The 27910-nt window shown below is 43.1% G+C and overlaps 2 protein-coding genes across 11 annotated transcripts in view; one reads left to right on the plus strand and one right to left on the minus strand.

Annotated features, from left to right (window-relative positions):
• IGSF23 (immunoglobulin superfamily member 23) overlaps positions 1-2127 on the minus strand; it is a 75352-nt gene extending 73225 nt beyond the window's left edge. For 7 of the 9 annotated variants that reach the window (XR_010344253.1, XR_010344252.1, XM_064381190.1 and 4 more), the window contains exon 1: positions 2047-2121. Coding sequence is in view for 1 of the 9 variants with exons in the window: in XM_064381188.1 (XP_064237258.1) it covers positions 2047-2104 (58 nt within the window). In the remaining 8 variants the exon portion in view is untranslated. Of the gene's footprint in view, positions 1-2046 lie in introns of all 9 variants that reach the window. The other 2 variants (XM_064381188.1, XM_012446565.2) reach the window with 2 other exon arrangements.
• A 69-nt stretch (positions 2128-2196) lies between these two features.
• ZNF180 (zinc finger protein 180) lies at positions 2197-27867 on the plus strand. Of its 2 annotated transcripts, none has more exons than XM_012446584.2 (5): positions 2197-2479; positions 5274-5367; positions 19394-19468; positions 24611-24734; positions 25887-27867. In XM_012446584.2, exons 2-5 carry the CDS (start codon positions 5317-5319, stop codon positions 27626-27628), a joined length of 1992 nt encoding a protein of 663 aa, XP_012302007.2. In that variant the 5' UTR covers positions 2197-2479; positions 5274-5316; the 3' UTR covers positions 27629-27867. The 2 variants fall into 2 exon arrangements, with proteins under 2 accessions (XP_012302007.2, XP_021524217.2); XM_021668542.2 differs by having other exon boundaries at positions 5279-5367.
• Positions 27868-27910: the final 43 nt, after the last annotated feature.

Raw genomic sequence — 27910 nt, forward strand, 5'->3', positions numbered from 1 at the left:
ATAGTTATAACATATATCTATTTTGTATTGAAGTTTTCTTTTTAAAACCAGTTCTTCAATGAGAATGCATGAACATAGGGAGGGGAACATCACACACCAGGGCCTGCAGCGGGGTGGGGAGCTATGGGAGGGATAGCATTAGGAGAAATACCTAATGTAGATGATGGGTTGATGGGTGCAGCAAACCACCATGGCACGTGTATATCTATGTAACAAACCAGCATTTTCTGCACATGTATCCCAGAACTTAAAGTATAATAATAATAATTTTTAAAACCAGTTGTCAGACATATGCTGAAATGTAGCATTTCATAGACAAAATTAAATAATATGTAGAATTTGCTTCAAAATCACTAGGAGATGAGGCGAGGGGAAAGCACAACATAGGTGGAAATATAGATGAAACAAGACTGAGTGAAAATATTTAAGTCAGATGACAGAGGTCATGGGGGTTCATTGAGTCCCTACTTTTGTTTTGAATTTTAAAAAATAAAAGGTAAAAAAAAAATAAGCTACCTACTTCGATTTAGGAACCAATGTCATATTTAACCCTCAAACTTTAGAGATACGCCCATTAAAAGAACACAAACAAGAATGCCTCTTTTACTAATATTGTTTTGGAAATGGCAGCCAATATAATACAACACGAAAGAGAATATCTAGTCTAAAATACTGGTAAGGAAAAGATGAAATTGTAGATAACTGTCTCAACAGAAAAGCCAAGAGAATCTACTGGAGTATAAGAATTAATAACATTGCATTAGGTTAACCAGATACAAAACAAATACTTTAGGCTGGGCGCGGTGGCTCATACCTGTAATCCCTGCACTTTCGGAGGCCGAGGCGGGCAGATCACAAGGTCAGGAGTTTGAGACCAGCCTGGCCAACATAGTGAAACCCCGTCTCTACTAAAAATACAAAAATTAGCCAGGCATGGTGGCGCGCGCCTGTAGTCCCAGCTACTCGGGAGGCTGAGGCAGGAGAATCGCTTGAACCGGTGAGGTGGAGGTTGTGGTGAGCCGAGATCACGCCACTGCACTCCAGCCTGGGCAACAGAGTGAGACTCTGTCTCAAAAACAAAACAAAAAAGAAACTATGGGGATAGAAATTACATTTCAAATAGCAATAATTCATTGTTGTTAAAGGTCAGAATTTACGTGAGGAAACTATAGGAGTGCTTTGACAAGCATTTTTAAAAACTAAAAACTTATGTATTTTCATACAGAAGGGCTCCAATTTCCAGCTACCTCCCCAGTGGGTTGAAAATAACATCATAATTACTTAATAGGGTGATTGGGCTGGGTAATGAGATATTAAAGTGTTTAATACAGAGACGGGAACCTTTATTTAGTCAAAACAGATTGGGCATCTATTATGTGCCAGGTCTCTTTATTTTAGGTGAGGATGCAGCAGTGATCAACATCGATAGAAATGCTTTTCCTTATGGAACTGACATTGTAGTGGTGAAGGCAGACAGTAGACCAAATAAATACTTAAAATACATAGTGTGCTAGATAGCGAAAAGTTCTCTAGAGAAAAAATAAGACGAAGTGGGAGGCACGGAGCCTGTGGGGAGGGAAGGGGTTGCTTACAAGTTCACAACAGGTGGTGGGGCAATGCCTCACGAGAAGGTGATATTCCCCTAATGACCAGACGGTGAGAGCCAAATGAATCCCTCAGGAGAGGCTGCCAGGGAGTGCAAATAAAATGATTCTTTATATTTTACTATTAAGTGTAAAAACACAGATTCCTGAAGGGTTCGGTAGACGCTCCCTCAACTGTAAAATAGGGATGTCGCAAATGTCTAACAGGTTTCCCCCAAGACTAGAGGAGACAGTGGGTCGCGCGCAGCGTCTGACAGGGGGCACCCAAGAAGGGTCCCCGCCATTTCTATTGGATTTCGACGTCACGTCAGAGCGACTCCCCACCCGTCGCTGCACTGGCCTCGGCCACCCGGTCCTGTTGCTGGTCTTAAGGCTTCCCCCAAGACCTGCACAAACACAGTCGCGACGCCCCACCAGACTTCGGACGCTGACGGTCGCTTACCTTCTGCCTGGGTCCTCCGCCCTACTTCCCCCGAAGAGCCGGAATCTTTCTCACCCATCGCCCGCGCCGCTGAGGCTTCAGGGAATTGTAGTTCCGGCGCGCCGAACCCAAATGTATTTCCGGGTTCGGCCACAGCGCAGCCATTGTTCCGCGCGCCGACGCTCGCAGTTGCTGAGCAGTTAGGCCCTTTCGACTTGCAGATGCTGACTAGCGGAGGGGACCAAACAAGCCTAACCCGTGTCGACCGTATTGCAGAATCGGGGCCAGGGTTTGCTTCACCCGAGTTCGTCCTGCCGCAGAGCCTGCCAGGCACTGAGGCGGTGATAGGCCCAGCCTGGGCTGCGGGCCAGCGGACGCTCGGTAGGGGCACGGGGCAGCGCCTGGTGTCCGATGCGAGCATGCGCAGGGTCTAGGCGCGAAGCTGGAAGCGGTGGTGAGTGTAACGGGGAGACCTGATCTCTGTGCGGGTGGCGGTTTAGCCTGAGGTCACCTAGGTTGATGGAGTTACTGAGACAGCTGTACATTCTGCGACTGTCCTCTGTGTGCATGCGCGGGTGCTTGGTCAGTTGGTGCTCTTGTCTGGGGCCTAAGGATACCCAGGTTGGTGAAAAATAGGGTATATGCATTGATGTAAGGGGGCATCCTGAGAACTCCCCTCCTTCAGTGCCGGGCTTATTTAGTGGAGGTCCTGAGGCTATCCGGGTTGATGGAGTACTCCATTGCCGATTGTGGTTTCTGGAGAAGAGGGGCTGTGCCACTGTCCCTCTACTCTTGAGCAAGCATTTGAGTAGGAAGCAAAAGGTGGTAGATAAGATTCTGAGCAGGTGGCTCTGAGCCCCTGGAGCAGACAACGCGCTTCTCGAAGGTCTAGGGGCGCTGTGGTTGGTGGAGAGACCAGGTTGGAGTTGCAGATTCTTGTCCCAGAAGAGGCAGTGTTGCTATTGCTAGTGAGCCCTTGGTGGGAGTCACCCATGGGCAGCAAACTCCCAAGCTGAAGAAGGGTATCAGCGCCTAGAAACAGCTTCTGGGCAGAAGGCACCCTGCATGTCCTGGGGGTGTCTGAATGGAAAACAGAAACTTGAACTGATAGTAGGGACCCATGTAGGATAGTGCAGAGCTTTAGGACATTCAAGATGGCAGACTCTGGGTTGGAGATACAGAGTCTGAGTCCAGGAAGGACAGAGCTGCAACAGCTGCCATCAAATTGGTAGCTGGGAGGAAGCTGTATACTGCCAGCATCCTTATGAAGCAGATGTTCCTGAGACCTTTACTTGGGCTACCCTACTTGCAGGCACAATAATGTGCAGATTAGTAGAGGGACAGCGTCTGTGCTATAGATTTGGTCTTGGAAAGAGCTGACTGCATGACACCCAGGCCCTCCTGTTTGGGCAAGAGAAGGCCAAAAGGCCCAGTTCCCATGGAGCTGCTGTATCATGGGCTTGAGAATCCTCACGCCAGCGAGTGCCCAAGTCCTGAGGCTGATTGTGGAGCCGTATGCTCAAGCTACTGTTTAGTTGTTCTAGCTGCAGGCAAATAGTGGGGCAGGTGACCCCAGAACTCACACAGAGGCTTTGGGTGCCTGAGATGTCCCAGGAAGGGTGAGGGATGTAGATTCTTGTCTCAGGAGCAGGGTGTGCCCCCAGACTGGCAGAAGATCCAGGTCCTGGATGCAGATTGTGAGCGTGAACCTGCTCTGTGGCTGTGTCTGTGGGAGGAGGGAGCCTAGGTGGGTAGCCCATGTGCAGTGGCTGTGGAATAGAGGCCTGGGGGCCCCAGTTTGAATCTGGTCTTAGGAGGCATGGGGCTACTCCAGCTGCACTCTGCACATGTGCTGGCATTTGGGCAGACTGGGGAGGCATGGGCAGTCTTAGGACCCTGGTTCTGCCTGAGGATGCTCAGGTGTGTGGAGGAAGCAGCTGCAGAGGGGCGGGACTGTGTCAGGCACTCCTTGTGCACACACACAGGCGTTTCGTTGGGAAACAGGAGGCTGGAGATGAGTTTTAGACAGAGGGTGCTGGGGTCTTTGTGTGGTTGGAACCCTGATCACAGCCTGGTGGTGCCCAGGTTGACAGTCTCTTCCTGAGCCACAGGTGCCTAGGAAGGTGTTTGGCCAGGAATCTGGGCAGGGGCTCCAACAAGGCTGTGGAGGAAAATGAGGAAACAGTTTGGGTGCAGGTTCAGGAAGCAGCTGCATTGTGAGCCTACACTGTGCTGCATGAGTGAGAATATGGTGGAAGCAGGGGAGAGAGTAAGAAGGAGAGATAGGGTGCAAGGAGTGGGGTGCCTAAGGTGGGATTTGCTAGGGGCTGCTCTAGTCTCAGACCGCAGAATACCTAGTTAGTACAGAGGCACCTGAGCTTCTGAGACACATATTTAGAGCCTGGGTAGGGCTGCTTTTGTCTGGCTTATGTTGGTGTCTGTTGGAGGCCCCTAGTCCTGTGCAGGCCCTGTTGTAGTTTCAGGCCTGAGGATGCCCAAGCTGGTAGAGGGACTGGTTTAGAGCTACAAATTCAGGGCCTGGGAGGGTGTTAGGGTAGAAATCTGGCTGGTGCTGTTGGAGTAGGAGCCAGTGGACCCCAGAATGGTGGAGGGAACAGGATGTGGGTGCAGCTACATTCTGTGTATATGCTTGGCTATTTGAGCAGGAAGTGGGTGGCCCTCTGTGCTGGGTTGCTGGAGGGACAGGCCTGGCTGATGGAAGGGTAGGATCAGTCTTAGTTGCTGAATCAGTTCCTGGGAGCAGTGGAGCTGTGTCACCAGCTGCATGCAGTTAGGCAGTGAGTATGATTCTGGCCCTAGGAAGAAGTGCTGGTTTGGGGCTGTAGATTGAGATTGGTAGGAGTAGGATGGGGTGAACACCAAGGGGTCTTTGATATGTCTGATATTTGTGGGGAATCCCAGGGCCCAGTGGAATAAGAGAGTGATGGACTGGTGCTGCAGACTTTGGTGGTGGGCAGGAGGCCATGTTTGGGCATAAGCTGGGCTTACAGGTGGGGACGGTCCAGGGGCCCAAGACAGTGGAGGAACCAGAAGCTTAGCCTGGGAGAGGGACTGAGGGACTCTCAGTGCATGCACAAATATTTGGGCAGGAAGTTGGCAGGAACCTCTAGCAGTGCATTTGCCATGGGAATGCATCCTTCATCCTGTGAGCAGGGGCTAATGGGGGTGGGGGCCACAGCAGATCTGACAGACCTGCATCTTCATGCTGTACCTGGGACTTCTCTCAGTGCAGCTCAGGACCTCAGCACCCTGCTGTGCCTGGAGGAGAGCATGGAAGAGCAGGATGAGAAGCCCCCAGAGCCCCCAAAGGCCTGTGCACAGGTGAGTGGAGCCACCTTTCCCAGAGGGACCCACAGCTTGCTCCCACATAAGCCCTGCAGCCTGACCCTCTGGGCTTGGGAGGCTATGGCCCTCCTGACTTTTAGGGGGTTTGGGGCCCTCATTGCCATCAGGCTTTAACACTTAGACACTTATAATTTATAAATCTTCCTGGTAGTTGCCTCACCTTTTTAGCCCACATAACTCTTTCTGGGAGGAATTTGGCATCCTAAATCAAAAGCCCTTAGAATGCTGATTCCCCTTTGGCCAGCAATTCACAGCTTTGTTTGAGAATGAACAATTGGAAATATACTAAACGTGCAATGCAAGAGGATAGCTGAATGAATTATGGTAAGATCATGAAATGGAATACACTGTAGCCATTGGAACTGATACGATAATGCAAATTTAATGACAGAAAAAGTTATTTATTACCTATGTTAAGTAAATAGCACTTAGAAATCATCACCTTTTAAAAAGGGATATAGTTTTAATGTATATAGAAAATACATTAGAAGACTATAAATATACCAAACTGTTAACAAACATTATCTGGAGTTACTTTATAAGTGACTTTGTTTTATTATTCATTTATCTGTATTTTCTTTTTTTGGATACAGGGTCTTGCTCTGTCGTCCAGGTTGGAGTGCAGTGACACAATCCTAGCTCACCGTAGCCTCAAACTCCTGGGCTCAAGCCATCTTCCTGCCTCAGCCTCCTGAGTAGCTGGGACTACAGGTGGGCACCACTAAGCCTGGCTAATATTTTTGTGTGTGTATTTTTAAAATTTTTTCTTTCTTTCTTTTTTTTTTTTGAGACAGAGTTTCGCTCTTGTTACCCAGGCTGGAGTGCAATGGCGCGATCTCGGCTCACCGCAACCTCCGCCTCCTGGGTTCAGGCAATTCTCCTGCCTCAGCCCCCTGAGTAGCTGGGATTACAGGCATGCTCCACCATGCCCAGCTAATTTTTTGTATTTTTAGTAGAGACGGGGTTTCACCATGTTGACCAGGATGGACCCGATCTCTTGACCTCGTGATCCACCCACCTCGGCCTCCCAAAGTGCTGGGATTACAGGCATGAGCCACCGTGCCCGGCCTAAAATTTTTTCTAGAGACGATATCTCACTATGTTTGCCAGGCTGGTCTTAAACTTCTGATCTCAAGCCATTCTCACACCTCAGCCTCCCAAAGAGCTGGGATTACAGATATGAGCTACCACACCTGGCCTGTATTTTCACATTTTTGTACAGTGCATTTTAAGGTAAAAATATTAACAATTGGCCAAGCACAGTGGTTCACGCCTATAATCCCAGCACTTTGGGAGATCGAGGTGGGAGGATTGCTTGAGGCCAGGAGTACAGGACCAGCCTGGGCAACATAATGAGACCCTGTCTCTACAAAAAACTTTAGAAATAAGCCAGTATAGTGGTGCCCATCTATAGTCCCAGATACTTGAAGGGGTGAGGTGGGAGGATTGCCTGAGCCCAGGAGGTCTAGGATGTAGTGAGCTATAATTGTGCAACTGCACTCAAGCCTGGACAACAGAGTAAGATTCTGTCTCTAAGAAAAAAAAGAAAGTTGACAATTTAGAACATTTCCTACCGCAAATATTCTTTGAAAATGCTGAATTTCTTAAAACTGTTAAATTAGGGTTTCTCTTCCTGAACAATTCAGCCCTGAAGCCATGAGGTGGGGCAGTGCGAGGTAGGCACCTACAGTCGTCAGGGCTGCCTGCTGTGAAGAGAGTGTCCATGTGCAGGGTGTCAGTGACCAAGTAGGGTGAGGAGAGCATCTGCACAGGATGACATCCCCGCATAGTCAGAGCCCACGTGGAATGAAGAAGTCACTTGTGTACCTGGGGGAGCCCATTGTGGGTGTCAGAGCCCAAGTGGGTGAGGCCAGTCTCCATATCTGGGGATCTGGTGTGGGGTGATGGGGTCAGAGCAGGTGAGCAGGGCATCCAGAGGGGGGGTGCCCCACTGGGGACAGTTGGAGCCCAAGTGCAGCAAGCAGATGTCCATGGTAGATGGGGTGTTGGCGCCAGAGCAGGGTAAGTTGTACACCTGTGTTGAGGGTCAGGTGCAGCCTGGTGTGGCATGTCAGAGCATGAGCATGTTGAGGGCATCATGCATGACGGTGGCCTGCAGGGGTGTCAGAGCCCAGCAGCATGTGGAGGGCACTCACATAGTGGGGCGGCTTGATAAGGGCTGTCCAAGTCCAAGTGGCAGAGTGAATCTGAGAGCTGAGGCAGTCTAGCCTGGGGAGTCAAAGCCTAAGCAGGGTGAGGAGCGCCCCTGGGCAGAGGGTGGCCTAGTGTGGGGTGGCAGAGCCCAGGGAGTCTGGGGAAAGCATCCATGGGGAGAGGGCGTGGTTGTGGAAATGAGAGGAGCTACCTACAGGGGGATAGATCAGATAATAAATGTATAATCAGGGACTGGAGCCAGGTGTCTTGCCGTCAAATGAGGTAGAGATATGGCAAGAAAGAACATTTGAGTGGACTCTGGTGTGCAGTGGGCATTGGAGGTTTTAATGTGGGCTCATGGTTTTCAGTACACATTAATCTAGAAATATATAGAGATGTGTGCCTGTATCTGTGTGCATATGTGTACACACAGATTCCCTGTCTGTCCATGGAGGGCTGGGAGCAGTGACATCCCAGTACCACTATGCACACCTAGTGTCCAGACTTCACCTTCTAAATATGTTGTGGGTTTTATGGGTTTGTTAATGGCTCTTTAGTGTTAAATTTTTTGCTGTTACAAATAACATTGATATAAATGTTTTGTATGTGATTCCTTGTACACATGTGCAGTTGTTTTAGAAGGAGTTAAGCAAATATAAGTTTACACATATATCTTTATCAAAACTACAGGTAAAATGTATGGGTTTTTGTTATTTTGTTGTTTTTTAAGAGACGGGGTCTCACTCTGTCACCCAGTCTGGAATACATGGCACACCAACATAGATCACTGCAGCCTAGAATTCCTGGACTGAAGTGACCCTTCCACCTCAGCCTCCTGAGTAGCTAGGACTGCAGGTGCACACCACCATGCCCAGCTGATTTTTTTATTTTTTATTTTTTATAGAGACAGGGTCTCACTGTGTTGCTCAGGCTGGTCTCGAACTCCTGGGATTGAGCCATCCTCCCACCTTGGCCTCCCAAAGTGCCGAGATTACAGGGTGAGCCACAGTGCCTGGCTGGTAAAATGTGTTTTGATGTGGCCATTGGTGTTCTAATTTAATTGAGGGACTAGGTGTTTTCTGGGAATCATAATGGTCCTTTTGCCATTTTCTTTTTTGTGAACTAAATTAGAAGTCCAATATATTACTTGTGTCACATATTTAGTGACTGCCTAAGTAGGCCCTTTGCAAAGCACTGGGAGGAAAGATGAGGCAGGCAGCGCTGCCCTGCACAACTTAGTTCTCAAATCCAGAAATGTGCTTCTTATATTTTCCAAGGCTGCATAGGAAAAGCAAAAACGTCCTGTTTCTTGTATTAGTTATCTGTTATTACATACCCCAAAACTTTGCAGCTTAAAATAGCCAATGTTTACTTTGTCACACAATTTCTGAAGGTCAGGAATCCCAGTCGGCTTAACTGGTTGTTTCTGGTGCTCAGGGTCCCTGATGAGGTTGCAGGCAAGTTGTTGTCTGGGGCTGCTGCCTTCTGAAGGCTTGACTGGGTGGGAGGGTATTGTGGCACACTCAGATGGCTGTTGCAAGAGGTGCTCTACACCACATAGGCCTCCCTCCAGGGCTTTCACAGCGTAGCAGTGGATTTCTGCCAGAGCAAATGATCGAGTGAGAGAGAGAGGGAGAGAGCAGGAGATAGCAAGAGCACTTAGTTGCATACAATCAAGGTGAAACCACAGTGTCTTTTATCATCTGATTTCAGAAGTGATACACCATCACTTCTTCCATATTCTATTGGTCACACAGACCCATATTGGTGCCATTGGGCTAGGATTGCACAAAGGCATGAATACTAGGAAGTAAGGGTCTTTGGGAGCCACCTCAGAGTCTGGCTACCATTCTTCTCAACTCTGAATGTTCTCTAGTTAATTTTAATTATTATCAAAAGATGAACAAGTACTTGATTTGGACCTGAAGGATATTCGAACCCTGGAAGGGAGAGAAAAATCAAGGGAGCCCAAGTTTTTGCTTTGAATGAAGGCCATGAGTTCAGTGAGCCAATCTAGGAAGAAACCATCTGGATATTGGGACATCACCTTAGAGATTTTAGTGGCTCATACACAGAGAAGTAGCTGGTCCAGGGAAGGCCTTAAGCCAACTTTGAGCTCTACCTGCCTTCAGGGGCTGAGACCAAAACTGCTGCCAAGTAGGTGGTAGAATCTCACCCATCCACTGTCACTCTCAACATTCAAAGCTGTGCAGGTTGTTGGTGGCCCTATGTGGATGGTCTGTTTTCTATATTTGAGGACAGTGAGAATTACTCATGGATGATAATGTGGGGCAGGAGAGGGAATTTTCTTGTGCATGAGAACTAAAGGATCCTCTTGTCAGGATGGTCTCAAAAAATGAGGCAGGGGAATCTTCTTTCCAGTGCTGTAGTTTGTAGAGGTTGGTTTTATGCTTTCTAGATTTGGTGATTAAGAAACCTCAGGGCCTCCCACATGGGCCTCTGTGGATGCCACATACCTTGAGCTGAAATGTGAGCTCTACCTTCCATCTCCCTGGGCAGGAAGAGATGGAAACACACCAAGAAGTCATCTGCTTGTGTGACGCTTGTGTTTTCTCAATGTCCTCACAAATATATAGAGGGTTTACTGCCAGTACACCCCAAAGCAAAGCTCTGAGAATTGAGTCCAGTAATACTTCAGTGATTTGATTAGAAACTTCATTTTATTGCTTCAAGAATGCCTCATATTGGGAAAGGTATATTTGGTCATCTCTGTTTATAGGTGAGCAAATATTCATAGCCCTAGGTCTGATTTACCACTGTCTCACTTTGAAGTGGACAGGTTACTCCACAATAGTTCTGCTTATCTCTTTTCCCCTGCTTTGGGTCCCATGGGGTCCCACCTATGTTACAGAAGGAACAATTTTTATCTCCTGCCCACAACCCTTTTCTTTGTGGAAGTCAACATTCTGATTCCTGTTCCCATTTTGTAAAGTCTGCAAAGAAAAAGGGAAATGCTCCTTTATGATATAGGTGACTATTGAACAAGAGGGTAATTTTAAAATGCTCCAAAGCATACAGAAAGTAGAGTAAAGGTTTTTAGTTTTGTTCCTGTGTTCCAAACGCTGTATGTGTCTCTAGTCTTGTCAAATTCAAAGAACTTTTATTGTGCTCCTACTCAATACTGAAGAGAATACAAAGATAAAAAATATACAGTGCTTTATAATATAAAATTCAGGACCCAGGGGGCGGTATAGAGAAATGGAAGTAATATGAAGAGAATAATTTTACTGGTATAGTAAAGGGCCAGCAAAGTTAAGAAGTCCTGAGAGAAAAAGACATGAAGCTTTCTGCTATCTGGGAACACTTCATGGAGGAGGTGGCATTTGATCTGGGCCTTGGGTGATTAGACAGATTTTGGACAATGGAAAGCAGAAGAGTTTGTGTCAGGCAATCAGTGGACTTAAACGAGCTTACTAAACTTTATTACCATTAATTTCTACATTGGTGAAATAGACATATTACTCTTTTCTTCAAAATGTTTTTAGGCCAGTTACAGTGGCTCACACCTATAATCCCAGCACTTTGGGAGGCCGAGGTGTGCGGATCACAAGGTCAAGAGATTGAGACCATCTTGGCCAATATGGTGAAACCCTGTCTCTGCTAAAAATACAAAAATTAGCTGGGCATGGTGGCACACGCCTATAGTCCCAGCTACTTAGGAGGCTGAGGCAGAAGAATCGCTTGAACCCAGGAGGTGGAGGTTGCAGTGAGCTGAGATTGCGCCACTGCACTCTAGCCTGGTGACAGAGCGAGACTCCATCTAAGAAAAAAAAAAAATTAGCCAGCTGTGGCATTGCATCTGTAGTCCCAGCTGTTTGGGAGGGTGAGGCAGTAGCTAGCTTGAGCCCAGGAGTTCAAGACTATAGTAGGCTATGATGGTGCCACTGTACTCCAGCCTGGGTGACAGAATGAGACCCTATCTCTTTAAAAACAAAAAAGTTTAGATGATTTTGTGAGGTGGAAATTCTGTGTTGAAGTACTCTATGTATTACTAAAAATACTAGGCAAATGATAGATTATATTGACATTATCTGAAGGAAACTAAGGAAGCTAAGATGTAAATTCAGGAGATATTCCTAAAATGGTCAGTAATTTAAACTGAGTAGAACCTAGGGGAAAGTCAGGGTATGTGGGTGTGCATGCATTCACGGGCTCACATGCATTTGTCACAAGCTTGTTTCTGAGCATTTAGTTTGTAAGAGTAAGTTGGGAGCAGGTTCTGGAGGCTGACACTTTGAATTTTCTGAGAAGAAAAGGTACCCAACAGAGGTTTACTCTAACCAGGGGAAGGGCTTGAGCTCAACTATGCTTTAGTGCCTCTAGGGACCCCAGGGACAAATGCAAAGGTACAGGTAGCATATTCCATGTCCCTTCTAGTGGCTGTTTTATAGTCAGCATACATTTATGAAGAGCCTACTATGTATCAGTAGTGATCTAAGCATGGTGGAACCATGGTAAACAGGACAGACAAGACCTCAGCTCTTTTTTTTTTAAAGTCTTTTAATTACTGCATTTTTTGTACTAAAATTTGTTTATATTTTTAAATTATTCAAGACCTCAGCTCTTAAGAAATTCATTCTTTTGGAAGAGTTAAATAAAAAACCAAAGATACAAGAATATATGTGATGTGAATATAGGAAAGCAGGGTAAAGCGATATAGTTGACTGCTGGGATCAGGGCAACGAAGGACATTTCCTCCAGAGTCTACTTTAAGGAAAGATGAGTTTCTTTTGTTTTCTTGTGAAAACTTTTAAACAAAAAGGTGCTGAAAACAGTTTTCATTCGAGAGGAGGTACAATCATATTCTCCAAGTAAACAAACGGATGGAGAAACATTCCATGCTCATGGTTAGGAAGAATCAGTATCATGAAAATGACCATACTGCCCAAAGTAATTTACAGATTCAACGCTATCCCCATCAAGCTACCAATGACCTTCTTCACAGATCTGGAAAAAACCACCTTAAACTTCATATGGAACCAAAAGAGAGCCCGCATAGCCAAGTCAATTCTAAGCAAAAAGAACAAATCTGGAGGCATCACACTACCTGACTTCAAACTATACTACAAGGCTACAGTAGTCAAAACAGCATGGTACTGGTACCAAAACAGAGATATAGACCAATGGAACAGAACAGAGGCCTCGGAGGCAACGCCACACAGCTACAACCATCTGATCTTTCAGAAACCTGAGGAAAAAAAGCAATGGAGAAAGGATTCCCTGTTTAATAAATGATGTTGGGAAAACTGGCTAGCCATGTGCAGAAAGCAGAAACTGGACCCCTTCCTGACACCTTACACTAAAATGAACTCCAGATGGATTAAAGGCTTAAACATAAGACCTAATACCATAAAAACCCTAGAAGAAAACTTAATTCTTTTGGGAACATCTTTCCAGGTTTTTCTGTGTATATTTATATTTCATAGAAATCTATTCATCTTCTGTATACTGTTCTTATTTTTTCACTCAGCAATATACTATAGACATCTTTCTATTATGTGTATCAGTACATGCAAATTTATTTCTTCTTCTCTTGGCTGCTAAATAGTATTCAGTCATCTGAGTAAAGCATAATTTATTTGACCAAGCACTTCTTAGTGGACATTTAATCTCCCTTCTCATGTTGCTATGATAATGTAACTTGCTAATGAGATTTCTTGTACATGCATCCCAGTGTACTTCATGTTATTTTCGAAGGATAAGTACTTGAAAGTAGGCTAATGGATATTACATTACACTTTAAAAAATATTACCTTTAAAAAAACTAAAACAAAAATATACGTAAAAATAGAATAAACTCTGCACTCGAATTAATAATATTGTACCAAAATTTCAATTTCCTGGTTTTGACAGTGTACTGTGGTTATATGATATTACCAAGGAAAGCTTAGTGTGGCTTTATTTTTGCCGTTTCTTGTGAATCTTTAAGAATTTCCAAATAAAGCATTATTTATAAATACAAATATTTAATATATAGCAAATACAGGGTGATTGTATCAACTTATACTTCTTCTAAGAATATATGAAGCTCTTGGCCAGTGGGTTGCCAGAGCTGGAGTCATTAGCAACAGACTAATGACTGTGACTGTCACAGAAACATCCTATGTGGTCAGGATGTTGATTACATACAGGGAATGAGCAAATAAGTAAATATAAACAGGAAAATGGGAGCCAGAGAAAGAAGGTATACATAAAGAAAGGAGAAAGTTTAGATAGAATAAGATGTGTTATTGAATTGTAGTTGGAGGTATCCATGTGAATTTATGATCTTTAATATATACAGATACAGAAATAAGTGTTTGATTTTGACGTAAAGAGGTGAGCATCTGGTTTGTATATTCACAGCAGTTTCTTCATGGTTGCATGTGCATTTTTCTTTGTCCATTTTTCTGTTGAGGCTACCTTTTATTGTTTTGGAAGAAGTCTTAATAGTATAGATTTTTTTTAAAATTGCATTTTAGTTTTGGGGTACATGTGAAGAACATGCAAGATTGTTGCATAGGTGCATACGTGGCAGTGTGATTTGCTGCCTTCCTCCCCTTCATCTGTATCTGGCATTTCTCCCCATGCTATCTCTCCCCAACTCCCCACCCCCCACTGTCCCTCCCTATTTCCCCCCAACGGACCCCAGTGTGTAGTGCTCCCCTCCCTGTGTCCATGTGTTCTCATTGTTCAACACCCACCTATGGGTGAGAACATGCGGTGTTTGATTTTCTGTTCTTGTGTCAGTTTGCTGAGAATGATGGTTTCCAGGTTCATCCATGTCCCTACAAAGGACACGAACTCATCGTTTTTTATAGCTGCATAATATTCCGTGGTGTATATGTGCCACATTTTCCCTGTCCAGTCTATCATCGATGGGCATTTGGGTTGGTTCCAGGTCTTTGCTATTGTATGTGCTGCAATGAACATTTGCTCTTGTAAACTGTGCTGTAATGTGCATGTGTCCTTATAGTAGAACGATTTATAATCCTTTGGATATATACCCAGTAATGGGATTGCTGGGTCAAATGGAATTTCTATTTCTAGGTCCTTGAGGAATTGCCACACTGTCTTCCACAATGGTTGAACTAATTTACACTCCCACCAACAGTGTAAAAGTGTTCCTATTTCTCCACATCCTCTCCAGCATCTGTTGTCTCCAGATTTTTTAATGATCGCCATTCTAACTGGCGTGAGATGATATCGCAATGTAGTTTTGATTTGCATTTCTCTAATGACCAATGATGATGAGCATTTTTTCATGTTTGTTGGCCTCATGTATGTCTTCTTTTGTAAAGTATCTGTTCATATCCTTCACCCAGTTTTGAATGGGCTTGTTTGTTTTTTTCTTGTAAATCTGTTTTAGTTCTTTGTAAATTCTGGATATCAGACCTTTGTCAGATAGATAAGCTGCAAAAATTTTTTCCCATTCTGTTGGTTGCCGATTCACTCTAATGACTGTTTCTTTTGCCATGCAGAAGCTGTGGAGTTTGATTAGGTCCCATTTGTCTATTTTGGCTTTTGTTGCCAATGCTTTTGGTGTTTTGGTCATGAAGTCCTTGTGTATGCCTATGTCCTGAATGGTTTTGCCTAGATTTTCTTCTAGGGTTTTTATGGTGTTAAGTCTTATGTTTAAGTCTTTAATCCATCTGGAGTTAATTTTAGTGTAAGGTGTCAGGAAGGGGTCCAGTTTCTGCTCTCTGCATATGGCTAGCCAGTTTTCCCAACACCATTTATTAAACAGGGAATCCTTTCCCCATTGCTTGTTTTTGTCAGGTTTGTCAAAGATCAGATGGTTGTAGATATGTTGTGTTGCCTCCGAGGCCTCTGTTCTGTTCCATTGGTCTATATCTCTGTTTTGGTACCAGTACCATGCTGTTTTGATTACTGTAGACTTGTAGTATACTTTGATGTCCGGTAGTGTGATGCCTCCAGATGTGTTCTTTTTGCTTAGAATTGACTTGGCTATGCGGGCTCTCTTCTGGTTCCATATGAAGTTTAAGGTGGTTTTTTCCAGTTCTGTGAAGAAGGTCATTGGTAGCTTGATGGGGATAGCGTTGAATCTGTAAATTACTTTGGGCAGTATGGCCATTTTCACGATATTGATTCTTCTTAACCATGAACATGGAATGTTTCTCCGTCTCTTTGTGTCCTCTCTTATTTCGTTGAGCAGTGGTTTGTAGTTCTCCTTGAAGAGGTCCTTTACATTCCTTGTTAGTTGTATTCCTAGGTATTTTATTCTCTTTGTAGCAATTGTGAATGGCAGTTCGTTCTTGATTTGGCTGTCTTTAAGTCTGTTATTGGTGTATAGGAATGCTTGTGATTTTTGCACGTTGATTTTGTATCCTGAGACTTTGCTGAAGTTGCTTATCAGTTTCAGGAGATTTTGGGACAATGGGGTGTTAAAGTCTCCCACTATTATTGTGAGGGAGTCTAAGTCTCTTTGTAAGTCATTAAGAACTTGCCTTATGTATCTGGGTGCTCCTGTATTAGGTGCATATATATTTAGGATCGTTAGCTCTTCTTGTTGCATTGATCCTTTTACCATTATGTAATGTCCTTCTTTGTCTCTTTTGATCTTTGTTGCTTTAAAGTCTATTTTATCAGAGATGAGAGTTGCAACTCCTGCTTTTTTTTGCTCTCCATTTGCTTGGTAAATCTTTCTCCATCCCTTTATTTTGAGCCTTTGTGTATCCTTGCATGTGAGATGGGTTTCCTGGATACAGCACACCAATGGGTTTTGGCTTTTTACCCACTTTGCCAGTCTGTGTCTTTTGATTGGGGCATTTAGTCCATGTACGTTTAGGATTAATATTGTTATTTGTGAATTTGATACTGCCGTTTTGATGCTAGCTGGCTGTTTTGCCCGTTAGTTGATGCAGATTCTTCATTGTGTTGATGCTCTTTACCATTTGGTATGTTTTTGGAGTGACTGGTACTGGTTGTTCTTTTCTATGTGTAGTGCCTCTTTCAGGAGCTCTTGTAAAGCAGGCCTGGTGGTGATGAAATCTCTGAGTACTTGCTCGTTCGCAAAGGATGTTATTTTCCTTCACTTATGAAGCTTAGTTTGGCTGGATATGAAATTCTGGGTTGAAAGTTCTTTTCTTTAAGGATGTTGAATATTGGCCCCCACTCTCTTCTGGCTTGTAGGGTTTCTGCTGAGAGATCTATTGTGAGTCTGATGGGCTTCCCTTTGTGGGTAACCCGACCTTTCTCTCTGGCTGCCCTTAGCATTTTCTCCTTCATTTCAACCCTGGTGAATCTGACGATTATGTGTCTTGGGGTTGCTCTTCTTGAGGAATATCTTTGTGGTGTTCTCTGTATTTCCTGGACTTGAATATTGGCCTGCCTTGCTAGATTGGGGAAGTCTTCCTGGAGAATATCCTGAAGAGTATTTTCCAGCTTGGATTCATTCTCTTCATCACATTCAGGTACACCTATCAAACTTAGATTAGGTCTTTTCACATAGTCCCATATTTCTTGTTGACTTTGTTCATTCCTTTTTACCCCATTTTCTCTAATCTTGCCTTCTTGTTTTATTTCATTGAGTTGATCTTCGACCTCTAATATCCTTTCTTCTGCTTGGTCAATTCGGCTGTTGAAACTTGTTCATGCTTCACGAAGTTCTCGTGTTGTGTTTTTCAGCTCCATCAATTCACTTATATTCCTCTCTAAGTTGTCCATTCTCGTTAGCATTTCGTCAAATCTTTTTTCAAAGTTCTTAGTTTCTTTGCATTGGGTTAGAACATGTTCTTTTAGCTCACGGAAGTTTCTTATTACCCACCTTCTGAAGCCTGATTCTGTCGTTGCATCACACTCATTCTCCATCCAGTCTTGTTCCCTTGCTGGTGAGGAGTTGTGATCCCTTGTAGGAGGAGAGGTGTTCTGGTTTTGGGTGTTTTCATCCTTTTTGTGCTGGTTTCTTCCCATCTCTGTGGATTTATCCACCTGTTTTCTTTGTAGTTGCTGACTTTCTGATTGGTTCTCTGAGTGGACATCCTGTTTGTTGATGATAAAGTTATTTCTGTTTCTTAGTTTTCCTTCTAACAGTCTGGCCCCTCTGCTGTAGGACTGCTGAGGTCCACTCCAGGCCCTGTTTGCCTGGGGATCACCTGAAGCAGCTGCAGAACAGTAAGGGTTGCTACCAGTTTCTTCTGCTTTGTTCCAGAAGGATACCCACCAAATGTCAGTCTGAGCTCTCCTTTATGAGGTGACTCTTTGGATATACAGGGGTCAGGGAGCTGCTTGAGGAGGCAGTCTGTCCTTTATAGGAGCTCAAGTGCTGAGCTGTGAGCTCTGTTGTTCATTCAGAGCTGCTGGGCAGGTACGTTTAAGTCTGCTGCAGCAGAACTCATAACCCCCTTTTTTTCCCCAGGTGTTCTGTCACGGGGAGTTAAGGCTTTATGAGTTTCCGCTGTGCTGCTGCCTTTTTTTTTTTTCAGGGCTGCCCTGCCCAGCAAGGAGGCAGCCTAGTCACTGTCTGCCTGTAGAGGCTTCACTGAGCTGCTGTGGGCTCCGCCCAGCAGCCGTGTGAACTTCCCTGCAGTCCTATTTATATGTGTGTAGTTAGAACTGCCTCGGCAATGGTGGTCCGCCTCTGTAATGACGGACTCTCTCTGTAATGGCGGGTTGCCTCACCAACGGCGGGTTGCCTCAGTAACGGCAGGCTGCCTCAGCAATGTGGACTGCCTCCGTAGTGGTGGAGTGCCTTGATAATGGCGGACGCCCCTCCCCCACAGAGCTGGCGCCTCCCAGGTTCAGCTGTGCTTGCAGTGAAACTCAACCCAGAGTGTTTCCAATTGCTGTTTTTTTGTGGGGGGGGGCGCGGGTGGGACCAGCCGGGTCTTATCACCTGGCTCCCTGCCTGACAGCCTTTTTTTTTTTTGGTTGAACGGTCGGCTCTCTCCCAAAACAGCTGCGCTGGCGACCCGTGGGGCTCCTCCGCCTGGGAATCTCCTGGTCTGTGGGCAATAAAAATCCATCTGGAAATGCGGCATCCACTCACCCTCTGTGCTTTCACTGAGAGCTGCAATCCTGAGCTGCTCTTAACCGGCCATCTTGGATCAATAGTATAGATTCTTATTGATAATGCCTTTATTAGTGGTACTTTTTGCTAAACTTTTTTTTTTTTTTTTTGACATGGAGTCTTGCTCTGTTGCCTAGGCTGGAGTGCAGTGGCATGATCTCAGCTCACTGCAACCTCTGCCTCCTGTGTTCAAGTGATTCTCCTGCCTCAGCCTCCCAAGTAGCTGGGACTACAGGAGGGTGCCACCATGCCCAGCTAGTTTTTTTTATTTTTAGTAGAGATGGGGTTTTATCATGTTGGCCACGCTGGTCTCAAACTCCTGGTCTCAAGTGATCTGCCTGCCTTGGCCTCCCAAAATGTTGGTGTGAGCCACCACATGTGGCCTGCTAAACATCTTAAAAAATTAATTTGTTGATCTTTCTCTTTATGATTTTGGCATTGGTCATGCTGTATTTCATTTTATTTGCTTATAATTTTGTGACCTAGGAATTTTGGCAGGGCCTGCCGGACAGTTCTTTGCTCTTTAGTGTCTTTAATGCACTCATTCTGCTGCATTTAGCTGCAACTGGGCTGGCCCAGAAGTCCCACAAAGACCTCATGCCCACTTCTCTGTGGGCCTTGGTGCTCCTCTAGTTATTTCCTTTCTCTCTCCACATGGTTAGCTGAGCTTACCAATGGGAGGAGGGAGTAGAAGTATGGTGGGGAGGATGTGTTAAAACAGGTGGTATGTCAAATCCTAGCCCGCTGACAGGAGGAGATTTGAGCTGCCACTTAGCTCCCTGATTATTTTACTTTTTCTCTTCTGTTTTGCCTCCTCAGGATTCTCTCCTTCCTCAAGAGATTATCATCAAAGTTGAGGGAGAAGACACTGAGTCACTGACCATCCCATCTCAAGTAAGTTGGGCAAGCCTCTGTCTTTACATTGAGAAATGTGCATGGCTGGGAAGTGAGTAGAAAGAGAGGAAACGGAGATGAGAGTGGACAACTTTTTCAAGGAGTTTGGTTATTGTGTGAAAGGTGGAAGAAAGTGAGAACTTCAAGGACTTTTGAGATTGAGGGGCTTTTTGTTTTTTAAGGGATTGAAAAGATTCAATTCAGTTTAAGTGATTACAGGAGGCAGTTAGTGGAGGAAAAAAAGTTAATGATCAGGAGATAAGAGAAACCATAGAGCAGAGTCCTTGGTTAACACCAGAGAAATTAATTCAGAGCATCTTGAATAAATTTGCTCTATATGAAGAGAAGGATTTATATAGGAACAGTGAGGTTGAGGGAATTATTTGAAAGCTTGATTTTTGTTTACTGTGAAAAATCAGATGAGCATGATGGTGGGAATTTGGAATGGAGAGATGTATGATAAGGGTAGAGAAGGCTTAAAATAACAATTTTGGATTATGGGAGAAAACGGTCTTCTCCAGTAGGTGTAATAGGATTGCTGGTCAATCTGAATGGTTCATTCATTAATTCATAATACTCTGTCCTGCTGCTTTTGTGGATTTTTTCCTGCAGTGTCATTTTGTAGCCCACTTTCCACAGATAGCAGATTGACATTCAAGTTCATTTAGTTTTTGTAATTTGCCAGGTCCACTTCCTGTGGAGTGGACATTCCAAAGGTCAAGGGAATATTTGAAAGAGAATTTAAAAATATCTCGAATAGGAAGATTAAAATGAATGATTCATGGACCTTAAATTGAGTAATTAATATGGAAGAGATAAAGAAGCCCCTAAGTAGAAATGAAAAGAATATCGGCTGGTAGTGGTAATAGTAGACATTTCTGTAGCATATGGCCCTAAACCATTGAGGGACAAGAGAAAAGGGAGAAAATTGAGCCAATACAGTGGAGCAATCTGACATTGTAGTGAAAGATGGGCAGTTTCGTATTTGTGATTCAAAAGGTGTAGTGCTTTATGGAGATTTTAAGGTCTGAGGTGTCCCCCTAAGAGTGAGCTGATGAAGAGCACCTTCAGGATACAAGACTTGGGTTAGCCATATGAATTGATGACTGATAACACAGTCTCTGATGTGTGCGAGCTTGAGGTTGTATCCTAACTACTAACCTTAGGCGTATGTCTTAATTTCTCTGACTGTCTTGTTCTTCATAAGAAAAAAAATGGTACTGCTAATAGTGTTTCCTCACAGGAGCCCTGTGAGAGTTAAATGAATGATAATCCATGTGACATGTTAGTACAATGCCTGACACCATGGTGGTGCTTCATGAAAACTCATAAGTGCTTCATTAAAGTCTGTTATTTTTATATTCTCATCAGCTAAGTGGATGTTATAGACAACATGAGACAAGACAATACAATTTCTTATATTAGAGTATAAATCCCAGGTATTAATCTTCAGTGAATGGGGGTGGGGGTGGTGTGCAGTAGGTGGGTAGGACAGAGCTCCAAGAAGTGAGGTAAATGGCATGAGTTTCAGAGTAACTGGGAGGACGTGCACTCCCTCTTTGATGCTGAGATCCCTAGGATGGGAGAGGATGGGCATTCTTAGCTTCTGAGGACTGAGGAAGAGAGAAGTCCTCAGTAGGAAGTGTAGGTCTCCATTAATACAGGGATATATAGGGAATATTTGGTGAAGGATATTGAAACTGCATTATTTTATTATTATTTGGAGACAGGTTCTCACTTCAGTCACCCAGGCTGCATTGTAGTGGTGTGATCATGGCTCATTGCAGCCTTGACTTCCCAGGCTCAGGTGATTCTCCAAACCTCAGCCTCTCCTGAGTGCTGGGACTATAGGCATGCACCAGGACACCTGCCTAATTTTTTGTATATTTTTAGTAGGAATAGGGTGTCACCATGTTGCCCAGGCTGGTCTTGAACTCCTGGGCTGAAATGATCCACCCACCTTGGTCTCCCAAAGTGCTGGGATTATAGGCATGAGCCATCATACCCCGCCTATTTTATTGTTACAAAAGACAAGTTTCATGGGCACAGTTGAAGATTTTGGGAAAGAGTTTTTGGGCATGGGAAATTTGGGACAAGTGAGAAAAAGGGTAGAATAAGTGGGATAGAAGTCCGGAAAAGCTAGTATCTGCACATTGAAGGGCCTTTTCAAACATGGGTATGTGGTACAGCTTGTGAGATTCAGGTAAAGAGAGATAACTTAAATCAATTTGGGTGAAGGTTAATTTGATATATTAGGTTTGTTGATACTGTTGATTCACTTACTGAAATAATTTATTAAATATAAATTTAATATGTACTATATATAAACACTATGCTAAGCCTTGGAGGTACGTTTGCAAACTGTAAACACCTTGTCCCTGCCTTCATGGATCATGGCCTAGTGACAGAGATGACCGTTATGCGTGAGGATAGAAGTCCACGGAGCTTTGAGAATATATAGTTAGTGGAGTGGGGTGCTAATCTAGTTTAGTATTATCTGTTTGACATTTGAGCAAGCTTTATACTAAAGAGACCTATATTAAACAGGAAGGGGGAGTGTTTATTAAAAGCAAGCCTGCATTACAGGTTGAAAGACAGTACCTTAAATATTAATGTTAAATTCAGGTTGTAAGGTTTGAATGAAGCAACTGAGATTTAAATGAGGCAACTGAGGCCAGTTATTGGAATAAAGAAATTTAATCAGCTCCTGGGCAAGGTTCTACGGTCCTACAGGAGGGGCCGGAGAAGTCATGCTTCTCTTCTTGGGGCATGGGGTTTTATAGGGAGTAGAAGTAGCTGATTGACTATGGGGGAAACAAAGACAAGGTAGTTCTATTGGGTATTAAGAGACTGGGGATGGGTGAGGTGAACAAAGCGGGGGCATTTCCATTGGGTATGAAGGGAGTGAGCACGGATGAGGGGCTGGTCGAGGACGTACAGGGGAGCTACCATAGGGCAGGTTCTTGGCAGGCCTTTTCAAAATTTCTGGCGGGTGCAGGGCTGAGATTGGAATGCGGAAATGGGCAAGGGGGAGCCTGCGTGGAGAGGGCAAATGCTGAGCAATGCACTCAGAATGATGACGTAGTTTTTAGGTGTGTAGAGAGAAGGGCATGTCCATTCAGCTCCCAAGGAGGCACCGGCCTTACACAGGTAGCAGTTTGGCAAGTTATTTTTCTGAATTTCACATTGGGCTAATCATGAAAACATTTGAGGTTTCGGTGAAATTTTTAGGCTCAAACTTAGAGGCATGTACAGCAGTATTTTGCATGTGTTTTTATGGCATTCAGGACCCTGTATCCTATTCATGAACTGCAGTTCAAGAATGCCTGGTCTATTTAAAGAGCCTTTAGTGGCAAGAGGCATTTGACTTCCCCTTGCCTTTGCTCCTCCTGGGTAAGGACAGATCACACTTAGCACTTCTTTTTTGGATTAAAATTCTTGCCCAGTTATCTTAAGAACAGGCCCTTTCCTACTCAGAGGAGACAGCCCAAGAGACCCTGTTTATATGTCAGTAATAACAGCGAATGTGTCCTAAAAGGCTCTGCCATGCAGCTGGATATGGACAGAAACAGAACTGTTATTTGAAGACTGAGCATTCAGAATAAAGTTTGCTTTGGTTCTCAGTTAATCTTTCAGGATTCTGAGACCTACTAATAGTAGCAGTACAGGCTAAGCACTCCTAATCCAAAAATCTGAAATTGTCCAAAATTTGAAGGTTTTGGAGCCATGGCATGATACCACAAGTGGAAAATTCTATACCTGACCTCCTGTGACTGGTCACAGTCAGAACACAGTCAAAACTTTGTTTCATAAAAATTTATTTAAAATATTACATAAAATTACCTTTAGGCTATATGTTTAAGGTGTATATGAAACATAAATGAATTTGTGTTTAGATTTGGATTTCATCTTCAAGGCATCTCATCATGTAAGTGCAAATATTTCAAAATCTGAAATCCAAAATGCTTCCAGTCCTAAGTATTTTTGTTGTGGGATACTCAACCTGTAATTACTAGTCTTTGTCATTTCATCAGTAAACTCTGCTAGTGGCTTTTCATAGATCTTCATAATTATTAATTCAACCCAATAAGTTAGGTATTATTAGGCCTAATAAATAGAAATGGAACAAAGTCACCATTAAAAGACAGATTGGGTCAGGTGTGATGGTTCATGCCTGTAATTCCAGCACTGTGGGAGTCTGAGACAGGAGGATCACTTGAACACAGGAGTGTGAGACCAGCCTAAGCAATATAATGAGGGTCTATCTCTACATAAAATTTAAAAATTAGCCAGGCATGGTGGTGCACATGTGTAGTTGCAGCTACTCAGAAGACCAGGTGGGAGGATCACTTGAGTCCAGAAGGTAGAGGCTGCAGTGAGCCATGATTGTGCCACTGCACTCCAGCCTGGGCAACAGAGTGAGGCCCTGTTTCAAAAAAAAAAAAACAAGTTGTCAGATTAGATATATTTTTAAATCCAGATATATTCTCTTTATAGGTGAGAAGACCAAGTCTTTTTATTGTCTACATCCAGTGCTCTTCACCTATTCATACTGCTTTTCATTGAGGTCCACATTTCATTTTCTATCTCATGCATTAGCAAAGAACAGCCTGTGGCTGTTTTTGTAAATAAAGATCTATTGTAATATAGCCACATCCATTTGTTTATATATTTTCTGTGGCTAATTTCTTGCTATAGCAGCAGAGTTGAGTAGTGTGATAGAGACTGTGTGGCTGACAAAGTGTAAAATATTTACTGTCTGGCCTTTGACAGAAAAAAAGTAACCATCTGTTTCATTAGTTTCTTGGGAATTTGGAGGGAATTCCTAAGTGAGAATTCTATAATCACTATTGCAAAAATCAGAATAAGCATCTTTTTTTATGGCAGAAAAGTTAAGATAGTTTATGTCGGTTCTTATCTCGTGTTCCTCTTTGGAGTTGTAATAACAGGTCCAGCATCTAAAACCCAAAGAGTTCACCCAGAAGGCACCTGTACATCTTGGCTGGAATCTTTTGGGCACTGACAATCTCAGGACAACTCCCAGGTCACCAGATTTTCCTTTTTCCATCTGTCAGACTTTTCTTCCTCCATAAACTTTGGAAGGAAATACTCAGCTGAGCAGGAATGTGTGTATTTTTTTAGGAAGGAGTGAACTTCAAAATTGTGACTGTGGACTTCACACAGGAGGAACAGGGCACTTGGAACCCTGCTCAGAGGAGCCTGGACAGAAATATCCTGGAGAGCCACAGAGACAAAGTCTCTTGGGGTAAGAATATACTCCTCTTTAATGAAGATCCATGTACTGAAATGATTTCACATTCTCATTGATTAACAACTGTGTGATTCTGCAGCCACAATGATATTGGCTGCATATAGATTGTGTTTGTGCTCTTTATTCCCCAGTGAAGATTAATTTTAATTTGTGAGGTAGAAACAGTGCAGCTTCTTGGGCTTGAGATTTTCAGTCTTCATGTTCCTAAATACCAAAGGCTGGGACCAGATTCTGCAGTAATTTTCTTTTGTCCTCAGCTTCCAACACTCAAATTCCTGTATTTTCCTCATCAGCTTTTCAAAACAGATACAATCTCCTAGTTGGAGCAAAGGAAAGATTATAAAAAGAATTTTCCAATACATGTGTTCAAGTGAGAACCAAACACATAGGGATCATTGCAAGTATAGAAGGTTTGTTTGAAAAAAATCCCCATAGAAGATACCACATTTTTCTTCACTTTGTACCTTTTGGTGAACTGTATATATGACCACTTTTTCCATATATACTCTGTATTGCTTGACCTAGTAGCCACCTAGACTATTAGGAGCAACTCTAGTCTCTCTCAGTTGGAATCACAGAAATTCATGGGACTATATTAGGGAACTGGGATAATAATGCCCCATTTAGGGAACTGGGATAATAATGCTCCATTCCTTTTCTTTTATTCGCAAAAGTAGTTTTCTCATGTCTCACTGACACAGAGTAGAATATTTAATAAGTTTTGTGCCTTCCGAAATTCCTAGATATGTAGACACTAATCTCTTAGTGAACAACTATATAGCACTAAAGAGTGCAAAAGAACCTCTATTCTTTACATATTGCAAAATTGGATTACAATTCTGTAGGTTCTATGTAGATGATCTTATTTTGGAATATGCAGGTATTTGACATCCACAGTCTTGTTTATTCAGACTGAGATTAAACCAATATTACGATAGTTACATTTTAAGGCTCTATCGTAATATTGCACTGTGGTAGTTTTGTACTTAATGGTTTATCTCACCCTTTTGCTTTTTCAACCTAGGTTATTGGTCAGTATTTGAAAACAAATCCACATGCATTTTTTATACTTTCTTGTTAGCTTTATTCCATTTTTCCAGCTCTAATTTTTTTTGGCTAAGATGTCTTTATTTTGCTTTCTTTCAGACTTGGCAACTGCAGTTGGAAAAGAAGATTCAACTTCAAAGCAGAACATTTTTGATGAAGAACCAGCTAATGGCGTGAAGACAGAATGTTTTACAAGGGATGATCCTTGGTTATCTTCATGTGAAGGAGTTGGTGACTATAAAGATCAGTTGGAGGAGCAGCAGGAAAAACAAGAGATATTTTTGCAGGAAGTGGCTTTCACTCAAAGGAAAGCAATTATTCATGAGAGAGTCTGCAAAAGTGATGAACCTGGGGAGAAGAGTGGTCTGAATTCCAGTCTATTTTCATCCCAATTTATACCCATAATAAATCATTTTCATAAACATGTACCACATGCTAAAAAATGGTACCTTAATTCTGCTGTAAACAGTCATCAGAAGATTGATGACAGTGAGACACTACATGAAAATAATGAATGTGGAAAACCCCCTCAGAGCATTCACCTTATTCAGTTTACAAGAACTCAAACAAAAGATAAATCCTGTGGATTACATGACAGTATTCAATCTTTTTGCCATGGTACACCCCTACAGATACATGAAAAAATTCATGGAGGAGGAAAAACCTTTGATTTTAAAGAATGTGGGCAAGTTTTGAACCACAGCATATCCCATAATCAACAGAGAATTCCTGTTGAAGAGAGTCTATATAAATGTAGTAAAACCTCTCAGAGTTCCTCCCTAACTCAAAGTATGAGAAATAATTCTGAAGAGAAACCTTTTGAATGTAATCAATGTGGGAAATCCTTCAGCTGGAGCTCTCATCTTGTTGCGCATCAGAGAACGCATACAGGAGAGAAACCTTATGAATGTAGTGAATGTGGAAAATCCTTTAGCCGGAGCTCGCACCTTGTTTCCCATCAGAGAACTCATACTGGAGAGAAGCCTTACAGGTGTAATCAGTGTGGGAAATCCTTTAGCCAGAGTTATGTCCTTGTTGTGCATCAAAGAACTCATACTGGAGAGAAGCCTTATGAGTGCAATCAATGTGGAAAGTCATTCAGGCAGAGCTATAAACTTATTGCACATCAAAGAACACATACCGGAGAGAAGCCCTATGAATGTAATCAGTGTGGGAAATCATTTATCCAGAGCTATAAACTTATTGCACATCAAAGAATTCATACTGGAGAAAAACCCTATGAATGCAATCAGTGTGGGAAATCCTTTAGTCAAAGTTATAAACTTGTTGCTCATCAGAGAACTCACACAGGAGAAAAACCCTTTGAATGTAATCAGTGTGGGAAATCCTTCAGCTGGAGCTCTCAGCTTGTTGCACATCAAAGAACTCACACTGGAGAGAAACCATATGAATGCAGTGAATGTGGAAAATCTTTTAACCGTAGTTCTCACCTTGTTATGCATCAGAGAATTCACACTGGGGAAAAACCATATGAATGTAATCAGTGTGGAAAATCCTTCAGCCAGAGTTATGTTCTTGTTGTACATCAGAGAACTCATACTGGAGAAAAGCCCTATGAATGCAGTCAATGTGGGAAGTCCTTCAGGCAGAGTTCATGTCTTACTCAACATCAGAGAACACATACTGGAGAGAAACCATTTGAATGTAATCAGTGTGGAAAAACATTTAGTTTGAGTGCTCGACTTATTGTACATCAAAGAACGCATACTGGAGAGAAACCCTTTACATGTATTCAGTGTGGAAAAGCTTTCATTAATAGCTATAAACTTATTAGGCATCAGGCAACTCATACTGAAGAGAAACTCTGTGAATGTAACTAGTTTGGAAATCTCTCAGCTGGAATTTATTTCTTTTTATTTCATTCTTTTAAAGAATTTATTTTAAGGTAGTACATGTAGTGGGAAGAGCTGCTATAAAAACAATACATGTGGGAAAACTTCCAGTCAGTCCTCTGTTATTGTGTATCTGGAATTTGTTCTGGAAAAGAAAGGGGGAAATCTATGAATGACATTTCAACCTAGCAATTCCATATACAACATTAAACTTGGTTCTTATGACATATTACTATGAAAATAATAAGTATTGGCACTTTTCCTTGCAGA

This window comes from Aotus nancymaae, unplaced genomic scaffold (assembly GCF_030222135.1).
Source record: "Aotus nancymaae isolate 86718 unplaced genomic scaffold, 86718_ANA_hifiasm-v0.15.2.pri h1tg000028l, whole genome shotgun sequence".
Classification (NCBI taxonomy): Eukaryota; Metazoa; Chordata; class Mammalia; order Primates; family Aotidae; genus Aotus; species Aotus nancymaae.

What these genes read in the sequence shown, in the direction of transcription:
- ZNF180 (XM_021668542.2), top strand. Translation starts at nt 2,437, where the DNA reads ATGCGAGCATGCGCAGGGTCTAGGCGCGAAGCTGGAAGCGGTG. An exon ending in GCGCGAAGCTGGAAGCGGTG is followed by an intron (nt 2,480 to 5,278) that starts GTGAGTGTAACG and finishes CTCTCAGTGCAG; the next exon opens with CTCAGGACCTCAGCACCCTG. An exon ending in CAGAGACAAAGTCTCTTGGG is followed by an intron (nt 24,735 to 25,886) that starts GTAAGAATATAC and finishes GCTTTCTTTCAG; the next exon opens with ACTTGGCAACTGCAGTTGGA.